General features: G+C 45.2%; 2 protein-coding genes across 2 annotated transcripts; both read left to right on the plus strand.

Moving 5' to 3' along the window:
- The first annotated feature begins 1709 nt into the window (after positions 1–1709).
- Positions 1710–2654, plus strand: LOC132569865 (olfactory receptor 10R2-like). Its single transcript, XM_060236297.1, has one exon. The coding sequence runs from the start codon at positions 1710–1712 to the stop codon at positions 2652–2654; it is 945 nt and encodes a 314-aa protein (XP_060092280.1).
- A 13042-nt stretch (positions 2655–15696) lies between these two features.
- LOC132569903 (olfactory receptor 10R2-like) lies at positions 15697–16641 on the plus strand. Its single transcript, XM_060236335.1, has one exon. It carries the CDS (start codon positions 15697–15699, stop codon positions 16639–16641), a length of 945 nt encoding a protein of 314 aa, XP_060092318.1.
- Positions 16642–17097: the final 456 nt, after the last annotated feature.

Below are 17097 nucleotides of genomic sequence, written 5' to 3' on the forward strand. Positions count from 1 at the left end.
TGAGACTCTGTCCTTGAAAGGGCAGCTACTGTGAGAGCCCTCACCTCACAGGGTGTCTGTTGTGGGGGAGGAAGGTAAAGGAGATTGTGAGCCACTCTGAGACTCTGTCCTTGAAAGGGCAGCTACTGTGAGAGCCCTCTCCATCCCCACCCACCCCTCAGGGTGTCTGTTGTGGGGGAGGAAGGTAAAGGAGATTGTGAGCCGCTCTGAGACTCTGTCCTTGAAAGGGCAACTGCTGTGAGAGCCCTCTCAGCCTCACCCACCTCACAGGATTTCTATTGTAGGGGAGGGAGATAAAGGAGATTGTAAGCAGCTCTGAGACTCTGTCCTTGAAAGGGCAGCTGCTATGAGAGCCTTCTCAGCCCCGCCCACCTCACAGGGCGCCTGTTGTGGGGGAGGAAGGGAAAGGAGATTGTGAGCCGCTCTGAGACTCTTCGGAGTGGAGGGCGGGATATAAATCCAATATCTTCATCTACCTCACAGGGTGTCTGTTGTGGGGGAGGAAGGTAAAGGAGATTGTGAGCCGCTCTGAGACTCTTCGGAGTGGAGGGCGGGATATAAATCCAATATCTTCATTTACCTCACAGGTTGTGGGGGAGGAAGGGAAAGGAGATTGTGAGCCCCTCTGAGACTCTTCGGAGTGGAGGGTGGGATATAAATCCAATATCTTCTTCTACCTCACAGGGTGCCTGTTGTGGGGGAGGAAGGTAAAGGAGATTGTGAGCCGCTCTGAGACTCTTCGAAGTGGAGGGCGGGATATAAATTCAATATCTTCTTCTTCTTCTTCTGATGCTGGGAAAGACAGAAGGCAAAAGAAGAAGGTGACAGCAAAAGATGAGATGGCTGGACAGTGTTACTGATGTAACAAACATGAATTTGAGCAGATTTCGGAGAATGGTGGAAGACAGGAGGGCCTGGCGTGACTTTGTTCATGGGGTCACAAAGAGTTGGACTCGACTGTGTGACTGAACAACAACAAATTTGTGAGTTTCCTGCACTGTTCAGAGGGTTGGACTAGATGATCCTGGAGGTCCCTTCCAGCTCTATGATTCTGTGATTCTATTTATATCCCACCTATTCCAAATGGACTCAGTGTGGCTCTATCAGCGTATGCTAAAGTTGGGATTTTTTCCAAGGTGGGTCACTTTTGACTTACACTGAATGCTATTAGCCACATTTAGAGAGATCCTTCTTGAGCCTTGGTTTCCGCCATCTGGAAATTTTTTGTGTCATCTGCAAACATAACCACTTCACTGCTCCCCCCCTCCCCTTTCCAGGTCATTTATGAACAAATTCAGTGGCACAAGTCCCAACACTGATCCTTGTGGGACTCTGCTGCACACTTCTCTCTGTTGCGAGAACTGCCCATTTATTCCTACTCTCTGCTTCCGGTCATTTAACCAAATTCTAATCCATAAAATGACACAATCTCATATCCCGTGACTGTAGAATTTACTCAGGAGTCTTTAGTGAAGAACCCTGTCAAAAGTCTTTTGAAAGTCTATAATCAGAGGTGTGCACTTGGATATACCTGGGGAAGCCACAAGCTTCAGAAAGCCAAGGGCGTTGCCAACTTTCCTGGAAAATGGGTAAGTGCCACTTCTGGAAATCATGCTCAGAAAAGCCAGACTGATTATCATGAATATAAGGTTCCTGTTGACGGGAACTGTCGATAAGAGTATAATCGTTTCGTTCCAGGCTCTACAACAATGAAACAAGAAAATAACAGTGTGGTGACAGAATTCATCTTCATTGGATTTTCCAATTTCCCAGACCTGCAGGTGCCACTGTTTGTGGTGTTCACCGTCATGTACTTGGCTATTTGGGTTGGAAATGTCATCATCGTCACAACAATAAGGCGCGAGTCCAGCCTCCACATCCCCATGTACTTCTTCCTTGCCGTTCTCTCCAGTTCAGAAATCTGCTACACTCTAATGATTATCCCAAATATGCTTGCAAATCTTCTAAGGAAAAAAGCAAGTATTTCTTTCACCGGCTGTGCTACTCAGATGTATATGTTCTTGGCCTTTGGAGACACAAACTGTCTGCTTCTTACAATGATGGGGTATGACCGATACGTGTCCATATGTAAACCTTTACATTATCCGATTCTGATGAATCAGAGATTCTGTACTAAACTAGTTGTCTTTTCAGTAGCATCTGGTTTTCTTTTATCTGCTCCGCAGACCTACTTCATATTTAGCTTGCCGTTCTGTGGGCCGAATAAAATCCATCACTTCTTTTGTGATTTAGCACCTTTACTTCAGCTGGCCTGTGACCGAAATTATATAGGGGAAATTGTCCTGTTTGTTATTAGTATTTTGGTGGTCTTCTGCTCATTTCTTCTTATCCTTCTGTCATATCTTTTAATCTTAAGTGCAATCCTGAAAATCCCCACCACAGACGGGAAGCACAAAGCCTTTTCGACTTGCGCCTCCCATCTCATTGTGGTGGTGGTGCACTTTGGATGCGCTTCCATTATTTACCTGAGGCCCCAATCCAGGTACACTTTGAATGCAGACATATTCATCTCTGTCTCATACACACTGGTGACTCCATTGTTGAATCCTGTGGTTTATACCCTGAGGAACAAGGATGTCAAAATAGCTCTCAGGAAATCCCTGGGCAGAAGGAAATTCTCCTGGAAGATCTGACAAGCACTTATGGATGATGAAACAATCATGCCATACATATTATTTTAGTGGGAAGCAAATAATCTCAGAGTTGGAAGGGACCTCTAGGGTCATCTTGTCCAACTCCCTGCACAATGCAGGAAACTCACAAACACCTCCCCCCTAAATTCACAGAATCTTCATCGCTGTCAGATGACCATCTAGCCTCTGTTTAAAAACCTCCAAGGAAGGAGAGCCCACCACCTCCTGAGGAAGCCTGTTCTACTGAAGAATCGCTCTAACGGTCAGGAAGTTCTTCCTGATGTTGAGTTGGAAACTCTTTTGATTTAATTTCAACCCATTGCTTCTGGGTCCTAACTTCCGGGGCCACAAGGAAGTTTGGCTGCTTCCACACAAGTTGTTTTGTCAGTATGGTCAATAGTTACAAGGATGAGCTACAGTTAAGAAAGAACAAAGTCTGAGTCCCCACCTTTAGAACCAACAGAGTTTTATTCAAGGTATAAGGCAGGGGTGACCAAACTGTGGCTCAGGAGCCACATGTGGCTCTTTCACACATATTGTGTGGCTCCTGGATGTTGAGGGGGAACTTAAATGCACTCTCAAGTAAGTGTGCTTAGCATTGGGACCTCAGTCTGCCTCTGAGTGCTGACCCTTAGGTAGGTGGCTGTTTCTGGCATGTGTGACGTGAGAAAGGAGGAAGAAATAGACAGGCTTGCAAGCTCTTCTCCATCAAAAAGGTCACCCAGGGACCTAGAACGGGGAAAGAAAGCGCAAGAGCTGAGGGAACCACTGAAAGAAGGGATGGAATTAAAGAGTGCTGGGCAGGGTTCCCCCTTAGTTTCATAGCTCTTGTAGGAGCTGACTTTCCTAACCTTGGTGTCAAGGCAAAGAAAGGTGCATAATGATGCAAACAGTGGTCAATGATTTATATGGTACATGTGTATTTCCTTCTCCCACTGGTGCCAAAAAATAATTCCCTAACCCTTCCCTGTGCGGGTCTTAGAGTGACTGTTATTCCCAGCTTTTGTTTTTAAAAAATCTCCTTCTAGCATGATTGTGTTGTAAAGTGCATGCATATGTGCTTTATCTTTCTGTGCAAAGACAATATTAAGAGTTTTAACAAAGATGCCTATGTAATCCTCGTTCATGTCTTGTGGCTCTCAAACATCTGATGTTTATACTATGTGGCTCTTACGTTAAACAAGTTTTGCCACCCCGGTAAAACGTTTGTATGCATGAGCACTCAGGACCAGCTCTGCCACTAGAAAAACTAGGCAATTCCCTAGTGTGCTGGCCTTTTGGGGGTACCATATTTTTTTGGGGGGGGGGAGCGCCAGAAGTTAACCTTGCCTAGGCTGTCAGATGGTCTAGGGCCGGCACACTTCTTCAGATACAATGAAATGGAAGATACCAATCAATACATATCAGCGGTGAGTGACCGGTAAATTAGCACACAACACAATTAAGATGTTTAACAGACTCGAGGACCAAAGAAGCAATAACTAGCTTAGTTTATATGGTTACCCATTTGCAGTATCTTCGTAATATCTATCTACCGGTAAGTTATAATGTGTCTGGGAGTAGTGATATTTTAGTTTAAATTAAGGAAAAAAGATTTCTGATTTAAAAGCTGGATTGAGAGAAAGCATTATCTCATCCCTGAAATCTTGAGTAGTAAAAGATAAAGGTGTTTATAAAAATTCTGGCTTGCCCTGTGGGACAAGGAAGTGTGGTTGATTCCACATTAAGCTTTATCTCAGAGTGGTAGAGTTACAGAGGAGGATATAGTTGAGATAGACTTAATGTCTGAAAGAAAGCCTCTCTGCCTCCTGGTGACATCTGGGAAGAAGTTGTTGATTATGGTTTTTCAGATGGCAGCTGGAGTAGCTGCAGTTAGGACTTCTAGGCCCAAGTTGTATATATGTGCATAAAATTAGCTTAGGTCCTTCAAAAGTAACTGGTGTCAGTTCTTTGCTGTCAGGCAATGTTTCATTGAAGTTATTGATGCTTTCTGATCATGTTTATTCTATGCTTACTAACCCCATTGCTGAATAAAATATTGTGCCACTAATACCTGTGCCCTGCAAGAGAAGGAGGAGGGGTGGGAATGGAAGTTGCCAGAACTCCAAAGGCCAGCAAAGCCTTTGAAGTGCAGAGCACAAAGCTCGCCTCTCTGGCGCCTCCAGAGCGAAGCAAGGACATCACCAGGGGGGAGAATGTAACCATCACCGGTAACAGATAAGCAGGCACGTGAAGGCGTTACTTGCAGGGCCAAATGTAGTTTTATTATGAGAAGTGATTTAAAGCCCAAGCCTTTGAAGTGTATTCATAAATGCCAATGGTTCCAGCTATCCGTTATCAGTTTCAATGAATCCATGTAGAGAGTAACATTGTTGTAATCAATAAATGAAACTTAGTTTTTAAACAAAGACAAGTCTGATCATTTTGAAACTTCAATGAACCCTTTGCTGACATTTGCAGAACCTGGAGAATCTTCCTACATCGTTTATTTAGAGGGTTCTTATAAAGACTCCTGGCACTACTTGCACCAAACCATTGCAAGCCCAGACTTTTCTGTGTGGTTCTCTAATGCCCCCCCCCCTGAGCTGTTTTATAGTAATTGTATTGACTTTTAATGTAATGACACATTTTCTTAAGCTTGTACAGTGTGGAGAAATGCCCTTCACCCTAGAGATCACATTTATATTTCAGTCATTGGGTTTACTCTCTGTATCCATGTTACTTTTACATGAGTCCCTCTGAAAATCTGTGGTTGGAAGAGAGGAAAGTTACAAGAAGGGATGGTTCATGTTCATCCATCGTCCAAGTACTCCGTACTTCAGCACTTCCAAATGCAAATGGAAGGCACAAAAGAAGAACACTACCCTTCCAGGAAGCCCCACCAAACAACGGGCACATCCACAAACCAATTGCCCTTTCATCACACCCCCTCCAGCCTAGAAATAGCAGCTCTCCAGCAGCCCTGGCCCCACTCAATGCACAGCAGCCAAGAAGGTCTGAGTGCCTGCTCCGGCTGCAGCGCCACTGAGGATGTTCTCCGCAGCTGAGAACGAAACGTCTGGAAGGAAAACTTTCTCCAGTAGAACACGGCACTTGATCCCGAAAGACTCTACAAACCCTAATGAAGAACAAAAGGTTTGCTATTTCATGCCTTGTTCAATTGTCTTGCATAAAGACAGGGGTTGTGAATGCCAAGTGGCCAGATAGTTTTTTCTTCCTCTTGATCAGGTGGAAGAGTGAGAAAGAATTACTCCAAAGGGAATGAAATCTCATGTGTGGGACTGGAAATGTTGAGAAGAGGAAAAAGCTCTCTTCTGTTCTGTTTGGATGGACACAAACCATGAAGGACTAAATCTCTTTGAACTCTATCTTGCCCATGTGGTGGAGACAATGGGAAGAAGGCCCAGTTCAGAGAATTAAGATGATGAAGGTCTTCTAAAAGTGGTGACTTCCAAGAGTTGCTGTCTTTCCTAGCACAACATTGCTAAAATAAGTATAGAGTATAGGATGAGAGGGTCGAGTATTTTTACCTTTTTTTGCATCTTTGCTCAGCCTGACGTTTAACAGTTTATTAATTGTCCTTACATTTTGAATGCTTTAAGACCGGTTATTGTAAACATGATGCTTTTGAGAGGGAGGTAAACTGGAGGGGCAGCAATAGCGCCAAAGACTACCCCTGTGTTAGCTAGTAAAAGTGAAGTGGGAGATGCAGCAACCACGAAGAGCCTCTAAACAGCAGTGCAGCTAACAAAGGGCTAGATGTGCAAATCCATGTAGCAGAACATACTGTCAGGTCTGCTGGTGGCGATGGTTCCTATCCAGGGAGAAGCATGGTATGGTCTGGGAGTCAGGAAATTGGGTGGCATGGCTGAGGGGACTTCTCCAACCTCCTGGATCAAAGAAGGTATTGGGAGTCTGTTCTTTCACACACAGCATCTCTCTTTGCTGAGTCCTTGGGTGCGGTCACACGAGAGATTTTGCCTGACATAATCACGCCTCCCCTCCAGATTTAATGTGCACGATCACTTGTGCACATTTACCCCTGAGTCCCACCCATACTTACCTTGTCTTAAGACAGGCTGGGACTGGATTAAATAGCTACTGGGAACTTCCAGGCAGCAAATCTCTAAAGGGCATGCAGAGCACATTTCCTGGCTGTTTGAACAGCCGGAGCACAAGATGCATGTGCCCCACATGTGCAGGAGCAGTCTGAATGTTCCTCTCGCGTGTGTGCAGCCTGTGTCTCTCCCAGCAGCAGGGCGGGGGCTGTCTGATTGCTGCAGCACACATCAAAGATCACCATCTTTGTCAAAGCCGGGAGACAGCCATGGCAAAATCTTAATGTCATTTTTTAATGATTTTAAGGATGATTTTATAACTGAAATTGTAATTATTGTATATGGTTTTATTGTACACTGTATTTACGTGTTGTGAGCCGCCCTGAGCCTGCTTGCGGGGCGGGCGGGATACAAATAAAAAGTATTATTAAATTCCTCATCTGATCCCTTGGGCCGTATCATACCATAGGATACAAAGAAACAGCACTGGGAAGCAGAGATCTGGACTTACCCGGACCCCATTTGTGGGGCCGCGGGGAGGGGTAAGAGGCAAGGCAGCCTTTTGCTGGTGGAGGGGGGGTGGGGCTGGACCCGCCCTAACCTGATGCTTGCCCTATAGGATGTCTTTGGGGTGGGTCAGAGGGCAGAGGGCAGCCACCAGCTACTTAGAATGCAGCATCGCCTCCTCCTGCCCTCTTTGGCCAACGGATTGCTTGGCCCACCCTCCCAGCCCTTTATTTAGGTGTTTTATCAGGGGTTGCATATGGTTTGTCTTTTTGATTTTCTTCTCAGCATGGGACTGGATCCATTCTCTGGAAAATTGGCCTGCGTGCCCACTTCCAGAGTATGGGGATCCTCTTAGGGGATCTTGGCGTGAGAGGCGACTGATATGCCCAGCTCGGGGGCATGTCCAGGGGATTACCCTCACGCTCAGGTGGCAGGGGAGTCCAACCCTGGGCTTCTGCCCTAGTGGAATCCCTAACCTGCCATTCCAAGGTGACCAGCAGAGCATCGACTGGCAGGTGGGTCAGTCGTTGAGTGGAATCTTTACCCCCATGCTGTGCCAAGGCTTATTACAGCTGTAACCAATAAAGTTGTGGCCAATTTTATTCCACTTTTCCTGAAAATGGTGTGCTTGTGTGTTATTTCAGTTGAAACTGTAAACTAAACTAGAATGTGTTAGTAGGGAGGAATTTTGCCTGGGCTGCCTGCCTTGGCCCCTCCCCTTGACTCTGGAGCCACAATAAAGACACACACCTTTGTAAACCACAGAGTGTTAGTGAGAACAGAAGTGTTAGTTCACCTGCAGAAAGAACAGATCCAGGGAGTTTTCTACAAAGAGATTAAAGACAGGTAAAATTCTATGTCAAAGGTGTCCTGTGAGCTATGTAGTCTTGCTGTCAAGCATGGAAGTTTCAGTTAACCAAGTAATTGTTTAATACAAAGTCTTAGTTTATTGATAATCCATTGTTGCTTCAAAGTGGGACACCTTGAAAGTGATACAAAGTATTGTAAGGCATGAAACTTTAAGGGTTACATCAAAGCATTTCAGCGTGATAGCTCAAAGACATAACAAGGACGTGTGAATTACCGCAACTGCCTATCTCTGTGATTAAAACTTCCATTGGTCTCAGGCATTCTTCTTACAGTTGATGGTTACAGTGTGGAAAACTTTCAGGGAGGTGCCTACTATCAAAGCATGGTATTCCTACATTTGCTACTCAAAGGTGGGAAAGAGAAAAGGGAGGTGAGAAGAAGGGTGAGCTACTTAGCTTTGATATGCAAATACATGGGAAAGCATTCTACAGGGAAAAGCCAAACTTAGCATTTAATACTGAGTATAAACCACATGCTTGACATACTGCGCCCCCTAAGGCCTTCTCCAGGGTTTCTCTGGATGCAGTAGGTAAAACTTCTTTATTAACCTGGGGGCCCTTACGTTTGCAGCTTCCACCCTCTCATCGTGGCTAGGCGGGAAGTGTTTCCACCTGATATAGCACCCCCCTCTTCAATCTTGCATCCAGTATTTCTTGCACCTCATGGTGACTCTGACCCCCAACCTGGATCGGTTGAGGTGCTGGTGATCGTGGATACCAAGTCGTAGCCCCTGTATCCCGGTGTAATAGACTGCAAGGAAAGACAGGATGAATTTTACTAAGCAGCTTTGGAAATTCTAGTTCCACAGTCACTTTATTTATGATTTTCTTTATTTTGAAAGGTCCCAGGAATTTGTAAGCTAGTTTCTTAGATGTTTGGGGAATTGGTAGGTTTTTGGTTGATAAAAACACAGTTTCTCCTACTTTGAAATCCCAGATTGGCAAGTGCTTTTTATCGTAATGTTTTTTGTAAGTGTCTTTGGCAGCCTCCAAATTCTCTTGTATTACCTTCCATTCTTTCCCTAGAGTTCCCCACCACTGTTCAAACGAGAAAGGTAATTCAGTTGCTTCGCCCCCTTGTAATAAAGGAAAAGGCTTTCCCTCGTATCCATTCACTACTCTGAAAGACGAGGCTTTGGTGGAGCTGTGAACACTATTATTATATCCATACTCTGCGAAAGGCAATAGCTCCACCCAATTAGACTGTTGGTAATTCACATAGCACCTTAAATATTGCTCTAGAAGCGCATTCACTCGCTCTGTCTGTCTGTCCGTCTGGGGATGATATGCCGAGGTCAGACCTTGCTCTATGTTAGTCAATTTGCAAAACTCCCACCAGAAGTTGGCAACGAATTGTGGGCCTCTGTCACTAATGATCTTGTCTGGGAATGAGTGTAATTTCACAATGTGTCGGAAAAATAAGTATGCTAACTTCTTGGCATTAGGCAGTTTGGTGCAAGGTATGAAATGGGCTTGCTTTGAAAATGTGTCCACTACCACCAGTATCACTGTTTTCCCTTGGGACATAGGCAGTTCCATGATAAAGTCCATGGAAACTACTGACCACGGTCTCCCTGTGGTTTCCAAGGATTGCAATAATCCAGGGGTCCCCCCCCCCCTTTTTGACCATGATGCATACCGGGCAGGTGGACACATATTCAGAAATGTCTTTTTTCATCTGTAGCCACCAGAATTGTCTATTGACCAAATGTAGGGTTTTCACGTAACCAAAATGCCCAGAAATTTTATTATTATGGCATAGTTGTAATACTTCCCCCCGGAGACTCTCCGGTAAGTAAAGTTTTCCATCATGATACCAAAAGCCTCCTTCCGCTTTGAGGACTCCTTCTGGTTTAGAGTCTCCTTCTTTTTCTACTTCTTTGATCAGTCTCTCCCCTCCCCAATTTTATCCAAGGTTGCCCCTTTTTGTTTTGATTGGGTGGTGACCATCCCGGTTAAATGATCTGGTGATATGATCGAGTCTATCACTTCTTCTTTCTGACTATTGTGCTGGGGGAGTCTGGATAGGGTGTCAGCCAAGAAGTTCTTTGACACCAGAATATGTTTCAGGGTGAAGTCAAATTTGGCGAAAAAGCCCGCCCACCGAATTTGCTTTTCAGTCAGCTTTCTACGTCCTGTAAGGGCTTCTAAGTTTTTATGATCTGTCCAAATCTCAAATGGGACCCTGGCTCCCTCCAGCCAGGGCCTCCAAGTCTTTAAGGCAAAAGTTACTGCAAATGCCTCTTTGTCCCATATGGACCAATTCCGTTGTTCTTGAGAGAATTTTTTGGAGATGTAGGCACAGGGACGCAATCTCCATTCACTATTGGCCTGCATTAATATTGCTTCTACTGCCATGTCGGAGGAGTCACATTGGACCACGAAAGGTCGCAATTCGTCTGGGTGACTAAGAATGGGTTTGCTACTGAACAGTCTTTTCAATCTGTTGAACGCCTCCTGACATTTAGGGGTCCATGCCAATTTTGCCCCTGGTCTCTTCGCCTCTGGGGTCATACTTCCTCACACAGTTGTTACATGTGTGAGCTGGAGGCTAAAAATCTGTGAGCTAGCTCACACTAACTCAGTTTAGAGGGAACACTAGTCATCAGCATACTACTTACAATATTTTACACCTCCTACAATTCCTGAAAGAGCCCCGTGGTGCAGAGTGGTAAAGCTGCAGTACTGCAGTCAGAGCCCTCTGCTCACGACCTGAGTTTGATCCCAGCGAAAGCTGGTTCAGGTAGCTGGCTCCAGGTTGACTCAGCCTTCCATCCTTCCGGGGTCAGTAAAATGAGTACCCAGCTTGCTGGGAGGAAAGTATAGATGACCGCGGAAGGCAATGGCAAACCACCACGTAAAAAGTGGTGAAAGCAACGTCACCTCAGAGTCGGAAACAACTGGTGTTTGCACAGGGGACTACCTTTACCTTTACAATTCCTGAACCATCAAATAGGGCCATTTTGTCACTTTCCAGTATTATTTCACTCAGCTCATCTCTTGTGCAAATTATGTTAGACTTGGAGAGCATCCTCCAGTGAGGTAATGTTTAAACCTCTAAAACTATGAAAAAGCCCCACCCTTGAAAAAGCCAAGTTTTCCAGCCTGTCAAGGTCATCCTCTATCCTGTTTCTGTCTTCTGTGTTTGCAACCCCTCCCAATTTAGTATCATCTGCAAATTTAATAAGCATTCCTTCTATTCCTTCATCCAAATCATTGATAAAGATGTTGAACAAAACAGGTCCCAGGACAGATCCCTGAGGCACTCCACTTATCACTCCTCTCCAAGAGGATGAGGAACAATTCACAAGCACTCTTTGGGTGCGATCTGTCAACCAGTTAGAAGATGAAGAAGGTGGAGATATTGGATTTATATCCCGCCCTCCACTCTGAAGAGTCTCAGAGCGGCTCACAATCTCCTTTACCTCCCCCCCCCCCACAACAGACACCCTGTGAGGTAGATGAAGATATTGGATTTATATCCCACCCTCCACTCCGAAGAGTCTCAGAGCGGCTCACAATCTTCTTTATCTTCCTCCCCCACAACAGACACCCTGTGAAGTGGGTGGGGCTGGAGAGGGCTCTCACAGCAGCTGGCCTTTCAAGGACAGAGTCTCAGAGCGGCTCACAATCTCCTTTACCTTCCTCCCCCCCAACAGACACCCTGTGAGGTTAAGTCCGCACACTTAACCACTACACCAAACTGGCTGTCCTACAGATAGGGTGACCATAATGTCTGAAGGCCAGCCAGGGACACCTTGGGGGAGAAGGGGGGAGGCAGGGGTGCGCGCGCGAAGCACGCGCAGGGACGCTCCCTCCCTCACTCGCCGCCTTCCCCGCCGGCGCCCGCGGCCCACCGCCTCCGGGGCTGGCTAAACCGGGACCTCTAAATGGTCCCGGTATAGCCAGCCCGGGAGGCGGGAATAGGGGGCCAGAACCGGGACATTCCCGGGCGCCCGGGACGGTCTGGCCACCCTACCTACAGATCCACCTAACGATAACAGGATCCAAACCTGTTATTCATCTTGATCCTGGATTCCTTGGAATTCCATCTTTGCTGCCCAATTCTTCTCTTCCAAGGATAGCATGTCTCTTATTCTATGTTAGTGTCACCACCACCAAAGGTCCATAACCTCATGGATGACTTGGGGAAAGTCTGGGGTATCCCAGCCAGGGGTGGAATTCTAGCAGGAGCTCCTTTGCATATTAGGTCGCACACCCCTGACGTAGCCAATCCTCCAAGAGCTTACAAAAAAAGAGCCTTGTAAGCTCTTGGAGGATTGGCAACGTCAGGGGTGTGTGGCCTAATATGCAAAGGAACTCCTGCTAGAATTCCACCCCTGATCCCAGTCCTACAGCATGCGGTATACTCTATACTCCTATGATTATCCCAAATATGCTTGCAAATCTTTTAAGGAAAAAAGCAACTACTTCTGTCGCCGGCTGCGCTACTCAGATGTATACGTTCCTGGCCTTTGGAGACACAAACTGTCTGCTTCTTACAATGATGGGGTTTGACCGATATGTGTCCATATGTAAACCTTTACATTACAGTGCCGCCCACTGCCCAACAAATAGGGTAGGCTTTGGCGTTCCAGATACCAGGCACATTAGAAAGCAACAAGCCTGCTGCGTGCCTAATTGCCTGTCACTGGGGACAGCAACTGATCAGAGGGGTCTGTCCAACACGGGGGGGGGGGGGGTCTGCTTCAACACAACTGTTGATGTGATGGAGGGGAGGGATTTCTTCACCATCTTTCTGACTCCTCAAAGAACTTGTTATGTCAGCTCTCATTGACACTGTAATGGCTAATGAGTGTAACCTCTCAAATGCAATAGAGATAATATCCCAGAGGATTTAGAAACTTGTTTACAGTGTTTCGTGCTTTGTAAATGCCATATAAAAGCAGGGTATTGTGGCAAAATTCTGTCCTTTGGAATGGAATCCAACAGCTCACCTCCACGTAAGAAATCTGTTTTCTATATTCCTTCTTGATTCAAAAATGATGTGGCCTCTGTTTCACTAGTGGTTTGTATGAATGTCATGCCAAAAGGCACTCTATACGCTTGGTAGCTGAATACTTCCCTTGCATGCAAAAGGCTCCAGCTTCTTTTCCTGGCACCATCAGTTCAGAGAGCTCTTAATTAGTGGGGCTGAGAAGACCTCCACAAACGACTTAGGAGAACTGCTGCAGCAGTCTGGAATAGACAACATTCAGAGGATGGATTCTTATTCAAAGACAGATTCAGAGAGGATCTCAGGTTAATAGTCCAAAATGGCAGGAGATGATTTCCTAATGCATTCAGTCTTGGGCCATTCAGGGCTGCCCAGAGCCACTGTGGGCCCCAGGACAGAGATTCCATCTGCCTCCTTTGACCCTGATCCAAAATCAAAAGCATAACATATTGAATTTCTAGGCTTCCTCATACTGTGACCATTGATGTCTCCATGTGTCCATGGCACCTTTCAGATGTGGGCATGACAACCATGTCCTCTTAGGATGCAGATGTCTGACCACCAGAGCAAAAGCAGGAAGAGATATCTTCAGACTCCCTTAGTGATATGTCTTCTGGATCAACATCATAAGCTCATTCATTTTACTTTTTTTGCCACTGAGTTGGTACCTTATCATCACCATGAATTAATAAGCTGTCACTCCAAAGAGAGGCATTTTGGCTCTACACTTTGGATTCTCTGCACCCAAAGGTCTTCAGTGATTGTTTATATCAGGGCATCTGCCTGACCTTCTGTGGTGCCTTCAGTTGTCCCTGATTGTCTAGCACCGCAACTCACAACAGAGTTAGTGAGGGAAGGCCAAATGAAACAAAGAAGCCTTCATCCATTGGTGGAAGACAACGATAATACATCCGTCTCCTTGGGGAGGGAGTTCCAAGGCCCCTTTCTTGGGTTCCCTCTAGGCTTGCTAACCTCCCAGTGGGGCCTGGAGATCTCCCAAAATTGCAACTGATTTCCAGACTACAGAGATCAGCTCTCCTGGAGGAAATGGGTGCTTCGGAGGGTGGACTCTATGGCATTATACCCCACTGAGGTCCCTCCCCAAACCCCACAACATAATATCATTATATTGGTATAATTTTATAACAAACACATGCACCAAAATTTCTGAATTTTAATTCCCCCCCCGCAAACTATGTCTCTATCCCCTTCTGTTGCAGATATATCTAAACATCTTTATAAATGAATTGAATTAAAAATAGAGGGAATGTTTATTAAATTTGCCGATGATACTAAATTGTGAGGAGTTGTGAATACAGTAGAAGACAGAGACAGGTTTCAGGACGATCTTGACAGGCTGGAAAACTGGGCTGAAACCAATAAAATGAATTTTAACAGGGATAAATGTAAAGTTCTGCATTTAGGTAATAAAAATCCCTTGTTTGATTATAGGATAGGGGAGACTTGTCTTAGCAGTAGCCTGTGTGAAAAGGATGTAAGGGTCTTTGTGGACCATATGCTGAGCATGAGTCAACAGCGTGATGTGGTGGCTAAAAAGGCAAATGCAATTTTGGGCTGTATCAACAGAAGTATAGTGTCCAGATCACATTAAGTGATAATGGTATTGGTTTACTCTGCTCTGGTAAGACCTCACCTGGAGTATTGTGTTCAGTTTTGGACACCACATTTTAAGAAAGATATAGACAAGCTGGAACGGGTCCAGAGGAGGGTGACGAAGATGGTGAGGGGTCTGGAGACCAAGTCCTATGAAGACTTGAAGGAGCTGGGCATGTTTAGCCTGGAGAGGAGGTAGCTGATAGGTGATATGATCACCATCTTCAAGTACTTGAAGGGTTGTCATATAGAGGATGGTGCAGAATTATTTTCTGTGGCCCCAGGAGGTAGGACCAGAACCAATGGGTTGTGATTAAATCAAAAGAGTTTCTGTCTCAACATTAGGAAGAACTTCCTGACAGTCAGAGCGATTCCTCAGTGGAACAGGCTTCCCCAAGAGGTGGTGGGCTCTCCTTCCTTGGAGGTTTTAAAGCAGAGGCCAGATGGCCATCTGACAGCAATGAAGATCCTGTGAATTTAGGAGGAGGTATTTGTGAGTTTCCTGCATTGTGCAGGGGGTTGGACTAGATGACCCTGGGGTCCCTTGCAAGTCTATGATTCTAGAGTCTAACTATATTAAATATGGATTAGTATAGTGAAGAAATTCTAGAAAAATTACTTAGTGATTCCTATTTCTATTCAGAAGAGTTTTCAGGAGAACCTCTAAATGTCCAGCATCTGAAATGACATTGCTATTCCCAGGTGTCCTCTCCAGACCTTTCCTCCCTGCCACTGATGTGCTGTTCTTGTGAGACCCAGCTCATCCCCAAAAACCAGCTGGTGGGATGATTTAATAAAGCAACACTTAGAAATCAGATACTTTGCCTTTGAGGTCCTTTGCAGTGAGTGCCACGTGGATTTCTCCTTGCTGAAATGTTATTGCCAAAAAAACCCAGCTCTTCTCCCACGCTGAGTAGGCGGGAAAGAAATTGTGAGTGCAATGCTCCCCCAAAATGATTGTATGAAGTGTCAATTAATTCTCAAATACAAATTAATGTATTTGTCAGTGTAATAGTTTCTTTGCAGATTCCAGACCAATGGGCCATGAGAATCAAAGTGTGGTGATGGAATTCATCTTCATAGGATTTTCCAGTTTCCCAGACTTGCAAGTCCTGCTGTTTGTGGTCTTCTCCCTCATGTACTTGGCCATTTTGGCTGGGAATATCATCATCATCGCAACAATAAAGTGTGACTCCAGCCTCCACAACCCCATGTACTTCTTCTTGGCCATCCTTTCTGGTTCAGAAATCTGCTACACAATCACCATCATCCCCAATATGCTTGTAAATCTTCTAAGAGAAAAGGCAACTATTTCCTTCATTGGTTGTGCTGTCCAGATGTGTTTGTTCCTGGGCTTTGCTTGCACAGACTGCATGCTTCTCACAGTGATGGGGTATGACCGATATGTGTCCATATGTAAACCTTTACATTATCCAGTTCTGATGAATCCGAGATTTTGCACTAAACTGGTGGTCTTCTCAGTATCGACTGGTTTTCTCTTTTCTACAGTGGAGACATATTTTATATTTACCTTGCCATTCTGTGGGCCGGATAAAATCAATCACTTCTTTTGTGATTTAGCACCTTTACTTGAGTTGGCTTGTGGCCGAAATTATATAGGGGAAATTGTCATTTTTGTCATTTGTTTCTTGGTGGTAGTTTTCTCATTCCTTCTGGTCATTCTCTCGTATCTTTTAATCTTAAACACAATCCTGAAAATCCCCACAACAGAGGGCAAGCGCAAAGCCTTTTCAACTTGTGCCTCTCACCTCATTGTGGTGGTTGTGCACTTTGTTTGTGCTTCCATTATTTACCTGAGACCTCAGTCCAGGTACACTTTGAATGAGGACACCTTGATCTCCGTCACATACACCCTGGTGACCCCACTGCTGAATCCTGTTGTTTATACCTTGAGGAACAAGGATGTCCGAGTAGCACTCAAGAAATCTCTGGGCAGGAGCACATGCGTCTGGAAGATTTAACTAGCAATTATGGGTTCATGCATGACCGATTCCGCACTTGCCATCCCATGCTCTAACTCTCCTCTTCTCCGTGGATCTTCCGGTGGCTTTCACACAAACTGCCCTGGGACTGCAACTCACTTCTCCTCTTTTGCCTGGCAAACAAAAACCGGTTTCTAGAGATCTTGCTTGCTGTGCGAAAGAGACAGAGTGAGAAAGAGGGCAGCTTATGCAAAATCCAATGGAAGCCCAGTGGAGAAGAGGAGAGTAATAGTTGGGTAAGGCTAGTGGGGAATTGGTCCAAGATGAAACGTCTGGCAAAACAGTTATCACGTTCAGGAAGAAGGATGGAAGGGAACTAATATTTGTTACTGTATGAAGTAAGAATACTTTTGACAGCAATGTAATCTTGTCCTAATCCCCATCTATGAATTATTAAAACAGTGTTCTGAATAAGGTATGCTTTAGTTTTTAGAA

This window comes from Heteronotia binoei, chromosome 4 (genome assembly GCF_032191835.1).
Source record: "Heteronotia binoei isolate CCM8104 ecotype False Entrance Well chromosome 4, APGP_CSIRO_Hbin_v1, whole genome shotgun sequence".
Classification (NCBI taxonomy): Eukaryota; Metazoa; Chordata; class Lepidosauria; order Squamata; family Gekkonidae; genus Heteronotia; species Heteronotia binoei.

What these genes read in the sequence shown, in the direction of transcription:
- LOC132569903 (XM_060236335.1), top strand. Translation starts at nt 15,697, where the DNA reads ATGGGCCATGAGAATCAAAGTGTGGTGATGGAATTCATCTTCATAGGA.
- LOC132569865 (XM_060236297.1), top strand. Translation starts at nt 1,710, where the DNA reads ATGAAACAAGAAAATAACAGTGTGGTGACAGAATTCATCTTCATTGGA.